Consider the following 16,698-nt stretch of genomic DNA (forward strand, 5'->3'; position numbering starts at 1 on the left):
ATCCTATGGAAAGCTATGGTTATCATAACAGGTTTAAAGTTCTTCCAACAAAACATCTGGAGCTGACGGACACCGTATGTATTCCTTCAGCTCCTATTACTGTAAACACTCCAGATGCTCTGCCTCTGCAGCGACAGCACATCTGTGCTGCTGTGGAAACAAAAGCAGAAAAGGGATGAGGAAAAGAACCATTTCACAGATTTTTGTCTGATGCTTCCATCTTGTGGCCGACTTGGAAAAGCAAAGTTTAGCTCTTTATTTGAGTAAAGGTATTAACAAATGTAAGGAAACATTGGAATTTTTCAAGGTGGCCCAAATCCCTCCCTCCAGTTATATGGATGGGGATGAAATGGAGTTGGAAGTCAGATGGGTTTTCCCTTTGAAAGGCACTGAACATCAGTGCTGGCAGAGCAATGGGCTGGTGCCTCCTCCACTGCCCACTGTGTTTTGCTCTCACGCAAGCTGGCTGTGCCGAGGGGTGCAAGACAGACATGGGGCCAGGTGAACAAGCCCACGAGTGCTGAGCCCAGCCCTTTGTCTCGCTGAGGGCATTGGTGGTGGGACTGCCACAGCATATGGACTCTGCTTCAGCCGCTGGCTTCATCGCCAGCCCAGGTCCGTGGGGTGACTTTCCCTCTTCTTTGTTTTTGAGCATACGAAAGGCTTTTCCTTGTTCTCCTCTGATCTTTCCCAGGGATTATGCCAGCACACAGCTCCCATACCACACAGCCTATAACAATGGGGATAAGCTGGTGGGACATGGCCATTGCAAGGGCACCGTGCCGCAGGTTCCCAGAGCCACCAGGATCATCTCAGGGTGGCTGGATGACTTGCTTCTGGCTGAAGAACCTGCTGCTCCCCTTTTGCACCAATCACAGCAATCCAGAAGCTTAGCCAAAGGTCTGCTTACCTGCATAAACTAAATTCTCCTGCATAGGACCCACAAGGAAAGCCATTGCCTACCTTTCCCTTCCCATCCTGGCCAGGAGCTTGCCCCTCTCTGCTGCTCCAGGTACACCGCTGCTCTCCCCCCAGCTCCTCTCTCCTGGGCAGACTGCCTCTGCCGTGTGCCAGCGCGCTCCCTCGGTACATTTCCAACCAAATCCTTACAGAAGCCTTGAGACAGGGAACAAGACAATGAGCAGGACTCCCGCCAGACACCTGGATTGTGGTTATCAGTGAAGTGAGGAGTTAGGCTTTTGCCAAAAATGAATCTACTTCAGCAAGAGGGTGAGACGCTCACCATCCGTGCTCTCCAACACAGACACACGTGCTCACAGGCACACACTGCCCTACCCTACAGACGGGAGTTTGCAATCCCGCTCTGCAAAGGGGAAGAACAGAATGGAGAACTGAATCTGAGCTCTGTACCCAGCTGCAGGCTCTTGGATAGAGAGGGATTTTGGTACCACCACCCTTTACCATGCACAGCAGTAGTAATGAGTCCTTCAGTCCTCTTTTCTCACACAGCTGCTGAACTTCCAGCAGAGCAGGTGCATAGCTGAGCAGGGTAAACGTCAGGACACAAGTGCTACCACTGCTCTTTCCCAAACCCCTGGGGTAGCAGGAAGTGTTGCGTGTCCGTGTAGCGTTGTAGGATAGAGACTCCTCTTTGGCATGGACACAAAGGGGTGGGAACCTACTCTAGCTCTTATCTGAGGCAAAGGCCTAGACTGCTGGACCCTGTTTGAAGCGAGGAGGGGTTTTGCTTTGTGAGGAAGTGGTGAAGGAGAGGGAGGTGTTAGCTGGAGAGTTCATCTGCAACAGCGACCACTCCATGGACAGGAGGTTGCTAACCTGCCTGTTCACAGGGCTTTCCCACAGCCAGCCTTGCCTGGCTCCTGTGGCAAACCAGGACAGGCTCCAGTGCAGGAAGTTTAACCCTGTTTTCAGGTTGGTATCTTCCAATTCCTCTCAAATTCACGTTCAGTTACATCCACTCTTTAAAATTAATTACTGCGGGAGCACAGAACCATAGGACAAAATCTGGTTTGATTCACAAAGAAGGTGAGCTCAGCATAGGTTTAAAAAAACCCTGCCACCAGAGGCAGAGAAACCATGGCCATTTCAAGGTTGGGCCAACTAATCCTCTGTAATCATCAAGAGCTTTAGGCTAAAGACCGACACAAGTCACTTTTAGTCCCTTGTTAGAAGCAACCTTTGCATAAACCCCGTTATTGTACAGCGATGCTAGAAGCGGCAGAGAGTGTACATGGCAGACACGTGGCGCAGCGTGTCTGTTTGCATCCCATGTTCCCCCTTTCCTCGGCGTGTGCAGAGCAGCAGGCATCGAACCCCCCTGCACACACGGTGTGGAGGTCAAGAAGGGTTTCATCTCGTGCAGGGAGTCTGGTGCCCACCTCGGGGCACGTGCTCTGCTCCGGGCAGCAGTCACTGGAGCACTGCACCTGCCGTGTTTTGGGGGACAACATGGGTCCCCACAGATGTCACTCGCTATCCAGGTCATTTCCCGCAGGCACTTCCCCACTATGCCCACTGGAAGGGCTCAGAGACCTGCTTGTCATTGCTGCCTGATGGCTTTGCAGAGCACTCAATTAACTAAAAAACCTTTTTCGGGAAAAAATCCAAAAACAAGCAAGACTTATTCTTCATAACCATCTTTCAATAAGTGAGTATAGACCCCTCACATATCCTTAAATTATATATCATTTATTGAAATATAGAGATCTTAATTTACAGGATTTTTTTCAAAGACAAAATATCAACAGGGGCATTTTTGAAATACATTTTGTGCCTACCATCACTCAGGCCAGTTTGCCCTTCTTCAAACATTTCACAACAGCCACCATTTTGGAAACACTTCCTTTTTTATTATTCTAAAATATAACTTTTGGACATTCAAAGTGCAACAGTTAACGTGCCTGTGGAATATATCACAGTAAAAAAAATATAAACAAAGGCAGTGATATAGCTGTCATAAATGTTTTGGCAGTATTCTAGACGTCTATATAAAAATACTTATATACATATTGATGTATAACATCATCATATCTCACGTCCTTCATCATGTAATAGGACCGTTTTGTACAAGTTGCAGACCACGCTGTAAGGAATTGGTTGGCCATTCCAAATCAAAAGCTGTGTTTCGTAGGCTAACACTGATTGTCATTATACAATTACTGTAGTGAAAGGTTTGGGAATATCTCTTCCAGTGGCTTCTCAAAAATTAAGCCATAAAAGAAAAAGTCTGTAATACTGATAATATTGTAAAACTAAATGGATCATCCTCTCTAGTAAATCTCCTCTCTTCCTCTGCTTCTCATTCCAGTTTCCAGGCCAGCTTATCTGATTCCAAGCCTGCAGTGAGCTGGGTTTGGCTAGACCCCTGCCACGGATGCAGTTCATCTACATAATACTCATGACAGGATGGAGAATCAATATTACCATGCATCAGAAAGTGAGCCAGCTCTGGTTCACATCCACTGTTTGGGTCTAGCCCCGAGATGCGCTGTGAGATATGGAATGAAACCAGTGAGGGGAAGGGGAGACTGCATGAGCATGTCCTTAGATTCCAGTAACTGGTATAATAAAACATGCTGGGGCTGATTTTCAAACCCTGAAGAACACTAGGCCATGTGCAAAAATGCAGGTGAAATTGCTTGCCTAATTTGAATGTGTAATTGTACAGACTACACATGCAAATTAAGGCACGTGTGGTCTCGAGTGGCCATTCAGATATCTGGGATATCCAATAGACAATTTGTGTCTCCTCAATTCATAGTCCATAGCTGGAGGGGCTCTTTACATCGTCTCATCTGTCCTGGCTATATTGAGAGTCTTTATGTTTCACAGTTGTCCCCATACAGAGCTCAGTGACATGTGTTTGGCTAAAGCACGGCTCCTGGGAAGACATTCGGTCTTGATCTGTTGACTGCAAGAAAAAGGATGCGCCATCACTTGCGGTTCCTTCTGATTGTCGCCCACCACCAGGGTTGAACGTGTGGGTGCCTCGTTGCAGGTCCTGTCTTCACGTCTGCAGTATGCTTGTACGTGGCCACAGCCAGGTGACATTCTGAAACCCAGATACAGAATTATTTGCCTGTAACTGACAATATTACATTTGCTTTCATTTGATCCACAACTGTCCACAACAAGCGAAGTCAAGGGGACTTGCGTAGCTTTTCTTAGGGCCATTTCAAGTTAAACTGTAGTTTAACACGGCAGCATGTTCTGTCATTCACTGCTGGTCCATCTTTCACACTTCCTAGGAAAAATACTGCAACACAGGGGTGAGTTTGCACCGCATTTGCATTGGTTGTGTTGTGCCAGGGGCTGAGCATGTCCTGCGAGGCACTCATCACACTGAATTAAGGTTAAGTTTGAAAGTTGAGCACCGGAAAGTATGGAGCCCTTCGCAGTGATGTACCTTTTTTCACATGTAAGTCTTCCAAAGCATCATATCTCAGTAACACATTGTGCAGTGATAGCAGTAATCGTAATACTTTGTTCGTATAAGTGGTGTCAAAAAACAACTATTGCAGGCTGAGAACAGGTTCATTTTCATGCACCTTCTTCTGAAAAACACTCTTGGAAGCAATTACTGTTTGTAGTTACAGTCTGTAAAGACAATAGTCAGAGTTTTCTGTTTCTGTTTAAACCTGAAAACTAAGACAAGAATATTTGCTGCAGAATTATTTCTGCTTATTTAATCTGGAGTTCCAGGCTGGGAGAGATGTCTTTGTTCCTTGAGCAGTTCAAATATCAAATTGATTCTTCACAGCTAAACCCAGGATAAGATTTCTTTTGAGTACCTATGAAACACTAATAATGGGATGTTGCTAGTGGTTTATCATAATCTTCCATTCTCAAGCATCTTGGAAATCTGGCACAAATATTTTTATTTTCTTTTTTTTTTTTTAATTAAATTTTTAGAACCTCACTTAATTAGAGGACAATAATTGCTTCTCGTATACCTGATCAGAAAAACTTCTCAGCTCATGATGGAATACTAAATCTTAATTTTTTCTCTACATTAGATTTAGCTAACGGGAGCAGTTAACTTACTGTGTACAGCCAAATAAAGGAATTGTTTCATAAAAATTTCCAGGTCATAAATTTTTTCCTTGTACTTAAAAAAGTTTCTTGAGACTGTGCTTTTACTGAAGGACAATGAATTATAAAATATACATTTAGTGTTACTGAAAACAGTAGTAGTATTATCTTGAAAACAGCTATCTTCTATAGTTAATAAAGACTTACTAGGTTTCTAACACCTATTATAGACTGGTTTTTTATTATTATTATTATTATTATTATTCCCCTTTACTTGCATTAATGGTAAAAAGTAACAGGTTTTGTAGTACCAGTCAGTCCCTTGTGGTTTTAGACCTTTTTGGTCCAAAAGTGGTTTTTGCATGTTCTTCAATTCACATGATAGTTCAACAGCAGCTGACATTGAGATTGAGGAAGTACACAAAATTAATGAACAATCTCTTCTAAAATCCATGGCATATGTTCAACGTGTACCTCAAAAAATCCTTGAGTAGACAGTTATTTACATAATTACAATGGTGAAGTATTGCTGCAGTGGAAATTCGATCATCAAAGTCATATGAATGCCCTTGAAACACAAAACTGGTCTGTTTGTGGCCTTTTCCTTCATCTTCCTACCAGTTCGAACGGCAAACAACACTGAGATGCTACTGAAGTACTGCGAGAAGCAACACTAAAAAAAATCCATCTTCGACATGTCTCTTTCATTCATACTCAGGCTAATTCCTCTGCCCATCACTGGGAGCTTCTCTGTACAAATCCACCTCCTCTTCACATCCTTGATATTGCAATAAAGTGGTTTTCTCTGTGGAGCAGAAGTCTATAGACAGCACGGCAAGCTTCCCCGTGTGCAGAGCTAGAAGGTGTCCGTGGGGTTACAGGAAGCTGTCCTCCACTAGGTCTGAGGAGTCGATCCCAATGTCATCCATCATGTCAATGTCCTCAATGGTCTCGTCCTCTCTCTTGATAAAAGTAGAGCTACTGGAACCAGTTTCAATGGCACTTTCTTCAGATGTCTGGGAACTGCAAGAGACAAATATCTCAGAGATAAAATACATGGTGAATGTAGCTGGGTAAGTACTCCAGTCTCTAGCAGAACTGAACACCACCTCCCCACATGCTTTCTGACCCATGGCGCAATCTTAGATGACCCTGACAGCTTGGTTCTTAGGACATGGCAGATCTTGTATCTAAAGAGTAATGAACCACCTTGGATTCAAAGGAACAAGTTGTTCATATGTTTCGCCAAGCACTTCCTGCCAAAGATTCATTAGAGAAATATCTTTATGACACTGCTGTTAGGTAAATTATGACTTACTGCTGGTAAATCTAGGGAGGTGAGGTGAAAATAAGATAACAATAGCAGTCAGTAAGATAATAATAACAGAGAGAGGTAATAATCTGGATGGTACTTCTTAGAGACTTCATTCATCCCCTCTTGAAAATAGCACAAAAATATCAAATAAAGGAGTTTCTGGGTTGCTAATTCTATGTACAATTAATTAAGTGCTGCATTAAACCACTGTCATTTACAGTAAGGGTTATACGTTGTTGTGCTGTAGCAGAATCCATCACGTAAACTGACAAGGGAGCAGCAAAAAGTCCTGGATACCCTGCTGGCAATGAAGAAAATGCCATGGAAGATATTTAAAGTTCCTCCCAAATTCTGGAGCTGGTCTCACACAGAACGAATCAATCCCTTGAGATCTCACATGCAGCTCCAAGACATTGAGCTGTAGGGTCAAGATGTGTTGCAAAATGTGCCCACAGAGCCACCAGACAGCCACTGTGACCTGGCCAAGCTAGCGAGGAAGTTCCAGTGATACACAGGACCACCCTACCAGAAGTCCCCTTCCACTGACAGTCACGAAAGAGTAAAAATTATGTTTTTCTCATTGAAAACACTGTGACCAGTCATGTTGCCGTACTTACATGGGACTTTCCCAATAAATAATTCCAACAAAGCCAAGGAAATCGTTTGTGGAGTACGATGCTAAAAAGTGTTAATGCACATCACCAGGCATGACCCCAAACAGTGACTATGGGCTACGTGGTCTGTAAATCTCACGTACCTGTGCCTGTTCCTTTTGCCAAGCTCATCTTCAGAAACAGGGTCAATGTCAGGCAGGGGGATGATGTACCCACTGTCAGCACTCAGCCTCTGCTCATCAAATCCGCTCTCCCTGTCCTTTAACTTGTCTTCATTCTTGTAGGTGACACCAATGTAAGCATTGTCACAGTCTCCTCTCATGCGCGTGACAGCTGGGTGGTCACTTTTCAGGAAGTCCAGGTGAATCTTCTCGTAGCTCTGAAAATATTCATTTCAAACTCCTGATTAGATGTTATTCACTAAGACCACCTTTCTTCAGATGGGTAGCTCTGATTCATTAACCCAGCAGATATTCTGCTCTATGAGACAGCAACACCTGGATAGAGAAGCCCAGCATCTTCAAGTGATCGGGAATTTGAAGACAGCTGGTTTTAGACGATGCAGGAGCGAGTGTGGCAGCATAGAGCAGACAAATAGATGTGAAAGAGGAGTCGGGAGAGAGGGAAGGGAGTGAAGGTAGGTGGAAAATGAAACACTGAATGGTGGGGCAGGCAGATCTTGTCCAGATGTATGAGGGGAAAACTTGCTGATGTCAGAGTCCAAAGAGGGAGATAGGGAGATTATACACATGGCCCAAGTAGTCCCTTTTCTAGAATTCTTTCATTGTTTTGAAAATCCCATGAAAATATATAAAACCCATTCTCCAGTAGAAAAATTGAGTTGATAGGCTTTCATTAGAAACTGAGAGTTCTGCTTCCCAGCTAATGCTGCAGAACTGCTTCTCTCAGTAAGCTTGCATGCAGAAAGCAAACATACAATGTCCCTCTCCGAATCACGTAATTCACGTGAGTTAGGATGTGCCATGGCTCTAATGGCTGGAGCACTTACAGTTCCCTCTAAAACAGTGTACAAAAAACACAGAAAATTCCAAAGAGCAAACCTTTTTGTACTCTCCAGGCAACAAGCTCTCCACAATTTCACTCAAATGGTAAAAAGAAGGTCTTTTCTCTGGTTCACTGTTCCAGCATTTCACCATGATCTCATACCTGCAGATAAGATGGAAAACAATTTAACCAATTGGTAAAGGAAAAAGAGTAACCAAACAGAAACTAAAGACAAAATTGTCTGGACACTGGCCAGGTGCGGAAAAGCCAAATGCACACGTACACTTCATTGGTAGCATGATCAGGTTTGGCCATTCGGTATCCACTCTTGATCTTATTGTAGAAAGTAGAATCGACCATCATGCCAGGATATGGTGTGCCACCTGCAGATAAAAGAGAAGAAAAGATATTACTCTATACTTGGTTATCCATACAGACTCCCAAATACTGTCTTGCTGTTCATGTCAAGAAGCGTTAACAATATAATTTGACATGCCATCAAAATTATTCTTTTCTAGTCAATGTTTCACATCAGAGCTATTGGCTTGACCACCTTAAGCCCTGATGTGAAAGGCTGGCTAGGAAAGATTGAAGTAGGTACTACTTAGAAAAAAATCCCTTCACAGTGTTTATAGAATGTATTGATGGGGCACAGAGGCTGGATGATACTTAGATCAGGTCATCGGCCTGCATTTGGCAGATCTGAGGTCATGGCTCTGTTCTGCCACTTGCTGTGCGACCTTAGGCAAGTCACTTCCTCTGTCTGGTTTTATTGCCTTTGGCACCTGCACGACAGCTGAGAGTAAGATGGCCTGAGTTACTCTCCTCATCCTGGCTGTAAGGGCAAAGCCTTAGTACGAGCCAGTCCCCTCCATACCCACACCTTCCCACCTGGGCAGCCACCTTCAGACAGCAGCTAACACGTTGGGTGCATGGGTGGTTAAAAAGTTTGGATTTGGCCCCTGGGCTGACACAGTTAAGCAATCATTTGGGGCCACAGCATACAGACATCATTGCATTCATGCTCGCTTGTCGCTGATGTGTATAAGGATCATTCAAGCTGAAGTCAGTGTTGCAAGATGTCAAAGTTGACCCTCTTAAACGCCAATGAGGATATGTTTTGCTTTCCAAGAAAGATCTTTCTCAGGTGGAGGACACATACTATAATACTACTCCAGAAACTTCAGCCCTTTCAAAAGCAGGATTTTCACCTAAAACTGGGCTTCAGAACCTTTCTTACAGGTAGGGCAGTGAAGTACAGGCTTAGCTGTGCCTCAGTTCCCGAGCTATCCAACAGCACTCTCATGCCTCCCAGGGATGCTGGTGGATGGATATTTACAGGATCCTATGATGCCCAGAGATTACAGTAATCAATACCATAAATAGTGGTGCAACTGCTGTTTTCTGAGAAGTAGCTATATGACAACTTATCCTAGAAAATAACATTAGGCTTGGGGTTGCCGTGGGGCAGTAGTAGATGCCATACAGGCGTGATATTGATTGATTCTGCTCAGAGTAAATCTGGGCAACGCAGAGTTACTGAAGCAGGCCAGCCACCCACCCGGGAGGCTAATTAATCAGGCTGAGGAAAGAGCCAGGCTCTTCCCAGCTGGGAACTGTACATTGTCTGTAACTGCTATACATTGTCATAACCACTTTACGCTGCCATAAACCAACTGTGTGAACAGTGCTGACCTGGAAATGAGAAATCAGCGTCCCAGAAGATTGACATTTGTTTTTATTCTGTAATGGGACTAAGACGGGCTCTTTTGAAATATATATGAAGAGACTGTTTCAAACCAGCTGCTGGGCTGGGCTGCAGCCCGAGGCACCACGTTGCAAGGGGGAAGCATGTTCCTTCTCATATCAGCCAGAAAATCCATCCTGGCCCAGAGACACCAATACTTTTCCACAAAAGCTTTTCACTCAGTGCTTTCAGTTTTCTAGCCAAAAAAAAAAAAAAAAAAAAAAAAAAGTATCTTCCAAAAAAAAATCTAAGGAGAATTTTGGGAGAGTATGGACATTTTACTTCACACCTAACACTGGGATCTGAAAACCCCTATAGAAGAATAATTAACAGTTGATTTCACATATATATTTTTATTGTAGAATTTTAAATACTTCATGTAGAACACCTTGAACTGTAAAAGCTTAATCACTACACAGAAGAAAGTGTTCACAGTACATACCAAGAGAAAATATTTCCCACAGCAGAATGCCATAAGACCAGACATCACTTAATGTTGTGTACAGATTGTCAAAAATGCTTTCAGGTGCCATCCATTTTACTGGGAGGAAAGTCTGTAGCAAAAAGAAAGAAACCCCAAATCACACAGATTCATCATTAAAGAAATGCTTCCCATTACAATTGTTATTTGATAGCCAGGATTAACTTCTCTCTTACAAGAAAAGTTGTGTTAACCTGGCTAGTGTTTATTTTTAATTCCTTATAACACAAAGGTACCAGGATTATAAACCGTGCTACTATTTGCTCCCCACAAAAGATAATTAAGCCCTAACTGTATTCATTTGAGTACTAGCAACTGACCAGACTGATTGAAGGTGTGATACAAAAGCTGGCACTGCTGATCTAGATCTGATATGTCATTGATTGATGTGTCGCTACTCCACATATTATAATGACAGTTCCTCAATAATTTATCCAGTCACAAAACTTGCCAGTTAAAATTTCAGCCTGTGAAGTATTCAGTGTGGCCAAGTAATTTTCAGCTTTCAAGCAGAATTAGGATATTTACAGGAATTAATGAACTGAAGAAAAATTGTTCTCAGGAGCATTCATCCCAATGGTCAATTAGTGTAACGAACTCTGAATGGCAAGAAAATTAAACAGTGTTTAAACCTGACACTTCTCACTGCAGTTAAAGCAAAGCTCAGGAGATTAAGTACGTACGCTGCCCTTGGAGACGTAGTTGGAATCATGCATGATGTCTCTAGCCAGCCCAAAGTCACAGATCTTCACAATTTTTCCTTGAGCCAGGAGGACATTACGAGCTGCCAAGTCACGGTGCACACACTGTACGGAGAGAAATTAAGTTGTTCAAGGATGTGCTAATTCCACAAGGGCCATTCTTCTTGCAAAGATCCCTGAAAAAGATCTGTTGACTTTCTGGGCACAGTCTTAACAAGACCTTCTACTGAACAGGCACCTGTATTGCCCCACTAACAGGGGCAGGGAGGCACCAGTGCTCAGAACCAGCAAGGGCTCACGTGGATGCACTGCAATGGGGAGGAGACAAAAGTGACGCCACCCTTTCCCCTTCTACCCATCATGTACTAATGATACGTCTACATTTCTGACCATGCTAGTCTGTGGCTGTGTGGACTCTCCACCCAGACCCTGCCTAGATCCACCACCATCTCTGGCGCGCTGACCCCACGAATGTTGTAGGCTGCAGTGGGAGAGGAGGACTGACTGCTGCTTTGATTTTTCCAAACATGGTGATCTCAGTTTCCAGGTAAGTGAGAAAGCTGTTTACAACCCCCCAAAAAATATTACATTGTGTCATGTCTTCAGAATCTAAATTGAAACCCATAGTTGGAGATGAAGACATTTTTACACTTCCATACATTTTACTTACTTTTTTATTTACTTACATTTTTAGAAGCCAGGAATTCCATTCCCCGTGCAACCTGGTATGTGAAGCTCAGCAAATCCAGTAGGCTGAGGCCCTCCGAACTGTCATCTGAAAGAAGGTTTTTGACTTCTGATTCTATTGAAAAAGCGAGAAAAATGTGTTTGTGCTGTGGAGTGTGAAAGCAGCATCCATTTCCCCCTACCTATCATGATTCTTTAACAGAATACCATTACCAAACCAGTCTTTTCATAGTAACTAACCACTTTTAGCATCTGCATCAGTCACTGACAGATACTGCATTCTTAAAAACACCCAGTATTAAATATAGGGTTTGTTTTTTCTCCTGTATTTTTTTCCCCAGAGAACTGCAGGAAAAGGTGAAGTTAAAAAGGTGGACTGAGGTCTTATACAGGTTGTTTACAATACTCAGCATGTGGTACAAAAACATTTATTTAGAGGTGGTGCCTTCAATAATTTTTTGTGCACACATGTACATTCTTTGCCGTTTACTTTTGCTGAACACTGTTGTGTTTCCCAGCAAATATTCACTGGGACTTATCCAATACCAGCAAAAAGGGTCAGGAATTCTATGGCAACGGATCTTTTTTTTTTTTTTTTTTATGAAAGATGTCAGCAAAAAACCCAGTCAAAATTCAGTGATTCATTTACCCCGACTGTCCTAGAGCACAATATGAGTACATTAGTCTGCCATGTAAATCTGGAACTGGATGTGGTTCAGTTTCTGAGGCCTAGAGGCAGAAGTGACGGTGTCTATTTTTAAAGCAAAGCATATTTGGTTTCTGAGAACAGGGCCGGGGAATGGGATGCATTCATTATCTTCATTACATAATCCAGGAAAGTATTTGGGAGTGTTCTGCATTTGGTAAGTGTCAGTTAATGTGAAATGTAAGTGGAAACAGAGCAATATAAATTACTATCATTATTGTTCATTGCTATTGCTCAAAATCTTGCAAACTACAGGACTAATAAAATCACTGCCTCCAAAGAGTGCCTACAGCCCCGCTGCAGAGCACAGCCGCTCAGCCCTTCAGCATGGAACCGAATACACAACTGGAGCCCTTCTGCTCCAGGACCGTGCACTCCTGCCCAGAGCGTAACAAAAATCATAAGCTTTTAGCTTACAGCTTAGACTCACATGCTGACAGAACACAGCTGAGGAGTTTACATCCGTATCATAGAGGGCAAAAATAAGAATTATTTGTATTAATGATGTATGCAGAAGGGACAATTCTACGTTACCTGACATAGATTTCTTCTTATATGAAGCAGGCCGATCATACACAGATCTCTGAATATCAGAGTATTTAGATCCCTCCTTCCTTTCCAGCATTGGCACGTACTGAGTGGTATCAGCTTGTTTCATGTCCATGTATTCTCCAGTGTTTTCAAAGGATAGTATCACATAACTGAAATTGGGAAAAAATACAGGTATATCAGCTAGTATTGCCCAGGTGACTTCCCTGCCACACACCCTATAGGTCTAACAGTTCTCTTAGGGTATGCAATTGTATTTCTAGGAAACGGGAGTGTAAAAGCTGACTTCTTCATAGGGAATACATAAAGATCATGTATTACAACATAGCCATGTATTACCACATATTAGAACATGTTACCATATATTACTGTAGTCAAACACAAGTGCTTCAAACTTACCCTTTTGTCAGTAGTCTAGTATGTAAACATATATTGTCTAACTTCCCAAAATCCCACTGAATTCAGGTATTAAGACCTAGGGCTTTTAGTTGAAGGTATTCCAAATGATAGATGTAATTTATTCACCCAAACAGTCTGCATCAAATCCAGCCCTGCTGAGCAAAGCCATGCTCAAATGAGTAGCCCTGTCTGTACTCAGCTACCAAGTCAGACAGTCTATTTTCCTGAGTAATTTTTTGAAGGAATCTCTGTTCACCTTCTACATCCTGGCTAATTTTATTGCTTTATTACTGAATGTTTGATGGCAATCTTCCTTGACCATCATCTAGAAAAAGCTATGGGATGAGCATGAACTGTAAGGAAACTATTGAGACTAGCTAAGCCATTGGTAGGTACTCAGGGAGAGTACTTGAGCTTGGAGAACAAACTCTGCCAGGTTATTTGAAGGGAAGGAATTTAGACAGTGGAAATTCCCCCAACAGGGGAAAAAGGAAACCTGGTAGTTGTGCTTTGTTTGTAAAACTTGGTGGTTAGAGGCAAAACGATGTTCTTACAGAAAAGGGGAACATGAAGCTGTGGTTTCTTACTAGAAACGTTCTTTGAGACCTCAGGATCAGGTAGGGAAGAAGGAAGGAGACTGACTGTGTGCTCCAGAGACGATCCTGTAACGAGGCAGGTGCAGGACTGCTGGGGTCCTGTAAGGATATTATTTTTTTCTCTAGAGTCATATATCTCTTACATTACCTTGGGCAGAGGGGAGTTCGTTTGAAAGGTCTGCAAAATCTGTGCTCCCATGAGTATGTGTGCCTAGCATTTTGGGGGAAGACTCTAAGTAATCGATGCCTATAGAGAACCAGCAGTGGTCCAAAACCTGATAAATAGAAGTCTAATGGGAAGAATTAGGGAGGGCTCTGAGCCAAGGAATAAGAAGCATGGAGTAAGGCTTAGTGATGACATTTTCTTAAGTTGTAGGAGTTTTTTTCCCTTTTTCCCACCTTCTCGTGCTTTCATCGGCTGGGTTCATCCCAAAGATATCCAAATCCTTCTTTGGCTTCTCTGGGTGTCGGCTCAGGAAATTGTCCCTGTTCTTATGCAGATAGTTCACCAAATCGCCATAAAAGCAGTATTCAGTGATGATGTAAATAGGACCTGATGAAATACAGCAAAATAATGCATTGATGAGTGGGGTCTTTTTTAAATACAATTTTAAAAAATACTCCAAAGATAATAGAAAATCGACTATCGAGCATAAAAAAGTATTGGGAGTTAATATATTTTGATTTACTAAGTTATGACTGTAACTACTACCAAATACCAGGTAGGTTTGTTTATATTTGCTGTTAAAATCCTTTCCTTGCGCTGTGTGTGATTGTCAACAGTGAACAATGGCTCCACAGCAAACCTCCATTTTGTCAGCCAAACCCACCTGATTTTGTACAAGCTCCAAGCAGATTCACAATATTCAGGTGGGGCCCAAGATGGGTCATTATCTTCAGTTCAGACATGAGCGCTTGTTTTTCACTGGATCTAGCTGTAGCTGTTGAAAAAACACACCAGCCACTCAGTGAGAGCAATCATCTTTTTCACAACAGCAAATGATCGGTCTTTGCTTGCCTCATTAGAGCATTTCTACCGTGGTTTCTTGAAGAAGATTGAGAAGGGGCTTTCTTAAAACCTGAGGAGGAGTCACAAATCACTAATAAATGACTCATTTGATGCAGTTCAATAGCTGACCCAGTCTGTTTGCCCCTCTCCAGGGCTACAGTGGCTTGCCCAGGTGACACAGAGGCACTTTACAAGCTGCTCGTTTCAACACAAAGGTCCTCATGGTTCCTCCAGAATCACTGCATTAGATTCTCAGCTCCTGAACAGGAAATCTTCAGTGAATTTAAGATTCTTATACAAGAGCTGCCTATTTCTGCTCTGTTGTATTGCTTTCATTTGTTCACAAACATTCATGGTTATTTTATCTTTTTCTGAACTTGCTGAGTTATGGCTGCTATGATCCATACAGCTAAAACCAAATTTTGGATGTTTCCAGAAGCCTGGATACTGAAAACGCCATGAAGCAATCATCTAAGATGTAATTTTAAATTTCAGTCATTCCGCAGGTCATTTTCAACTTCAGATACGGGGAAACTATTTATACACAAGCAATGCTGAAATAACCCTATAAAAACATGCACTACCTTGCTTGGGAAATGGAACTGTGACAACTTACGTTTCAGCATTTTCACAGCTACTTTCATCACTGGTTGAGAACGACTCAATCCATATGCAGTCCCTTCGACTACTTTTCCAAACGCACCAGAGCCAAGGATTCGACCTGAACACAAGGGAGAGCATTACTTATTTCAGAAAGTAACAGCAATTTACCTTGTTTCCTGCTGCCATTCCTCTACAGGTTGCTGTTCTTGCGTGGAATGAGAACACTCACTTAGCCAGACACCTGGGATTATTATAGTTAGTGGTGGTAGTGGGGTTGTTGCTGTTGTTGTTAAGCAGAAAAGGCAAATATATTTTAAAGAAATGCAGTCATTAAGTACAATTTCTAAATAAAAGTAAGCAGTCAGGATCATATCTGCACGGGAGAGCTTGTAGGAAAGGGATTCTGAGGAACAACTCAAATTCATTCAAATCTGCCTCCTGCTCTGCCTTGTCACCCCCATTTTACCCTTTCTAATCATTGGTTCTCCTATGTTTCAGTCGGCTACTCTGCCTCAGTCAGCACCTGACTATGGTACAGTTGTGTCCTTTACTGAAAAATCTGAATCGGACTCCTTAGCTGTAGTTTCGGGCTGTTATATCAATGCTGGATACATCTGGTGGTAAGATAAACTGAAGCACATCAGCAGCACATTTAGAAATAGACAGGCAGGACCCTCAGTCATCTGCAAGAAGCTGAGACACATGTTGATCACATATGAGGGGAAAGTCCTCTGAAGTTTAACCTACAAGTGTGTTTCGTATGCTTGAACAAATTTTATTGCAAATTTCCAAGTGCTGTAATGAAATGGCTAATGTTTATACACACTTTACTCTTCCCACAAATCAATTTAGACAAAAAATTTGGATTATCATATCCTGTCTTCTGATATGGATACAGTGTGCAAAAGAATTGTGTACAGATTGAGCAAGATTTTAGAGAAATATGGACTGCACAAACATACTCCAAAATACTGTATTTCACAGGTTTCATACTGAAGAGCAAGTTTAGTAAGGCAACACTTAGTGAACAAACCCATATATGACCTTCAGATTCCAGGATATTTTCATATTCCTGAAATCTCTCTGTTTTACTTTATGCTACTTTTTATCTTCCAGCACAGGAAGACTAAGTAGTGACTTTTACTATGGAAATATAGGGCATTTTGTCTTTGACCTTCGTTTGCAGTTTGAACTTGCCGCCTTTACACTTCTGAAGGTGTTACCTGGCACGCAATGCCATATGTTCCTGCTAACCTCTAGCTACAGCCCCTAC

The 16,698-nt window shown here is 42.5% G+C and overlaps 1 protein-coding gene across 1 annotated transcript in view; it reads right to left on the reverse strand.

Moving 5' to 3' along the window:
* Positions 1-2,602: 2,602 nt before the first annotated feature.
* The window catches only part of PDGFRA (platelet derived growth factor receptor alpha), a 35,417-nt gene continuing 21,321 nt past the window's right edge, over positions 2,603-16,698 (reverse strand). The window contains exons 13-23 of the mRNA XM_075752153.1: positions 15,439-15,543; positions 14,644-14,754; positions 14,213-14,366; positions 12,804-12,970; positions 11,563-11,678; positions 10,859-10,981; positions 10,137-10,248; positions 8,231-8,330; positions 8,004-8,109; positions 7,086-7,321; positions 2,603-6,036 (exon numbers count right to left, since the gene is read on the reverse strand). Of these exons, the coding sequence (XP_075608268.1) occupies positions 5,889-6,036; positions 7,086-7,321; positions 8,004-8,109; positions 8,231-8,330; positions 10,137-10,248; positions 10,859-10,981; positions 11,563-11,678; positions 12,804-12,970; positions 14,213-14,366; positions 14,644-14,754; positions 15,439-15,543 (1,478 nt within the window). The 3' untranslated portion in view covers positions 2,603-5,888. The remainder of the gene's footprint in view (positions 6,037-7,085; positions 7,322-8,003; positions 8,110-8,230; positions 8,331-10,136; positions 10,249-10,858; positions 10,982-11,562; positions 11,679-12,803; positions 12,971-14,212; positions 14,367-14,643; positions 14,755-15,438; positions 15,544-16,698) is intronic.

This window comes from Balearica regulorum, chromosome 4 (genome assembly GCF_011004875.1).
Source record: "Balearica regulorum gibbericeps isolate bBalReg1 chromosome 4, bBalReg1.pri, whole genome shotgun sequence".
Classification (NCBI taxonomy): Eukaryota; Metazoa; Chordata; class Aves; order Gruiformes; family Gruidae; genus Balearica; species Balearica regulorum.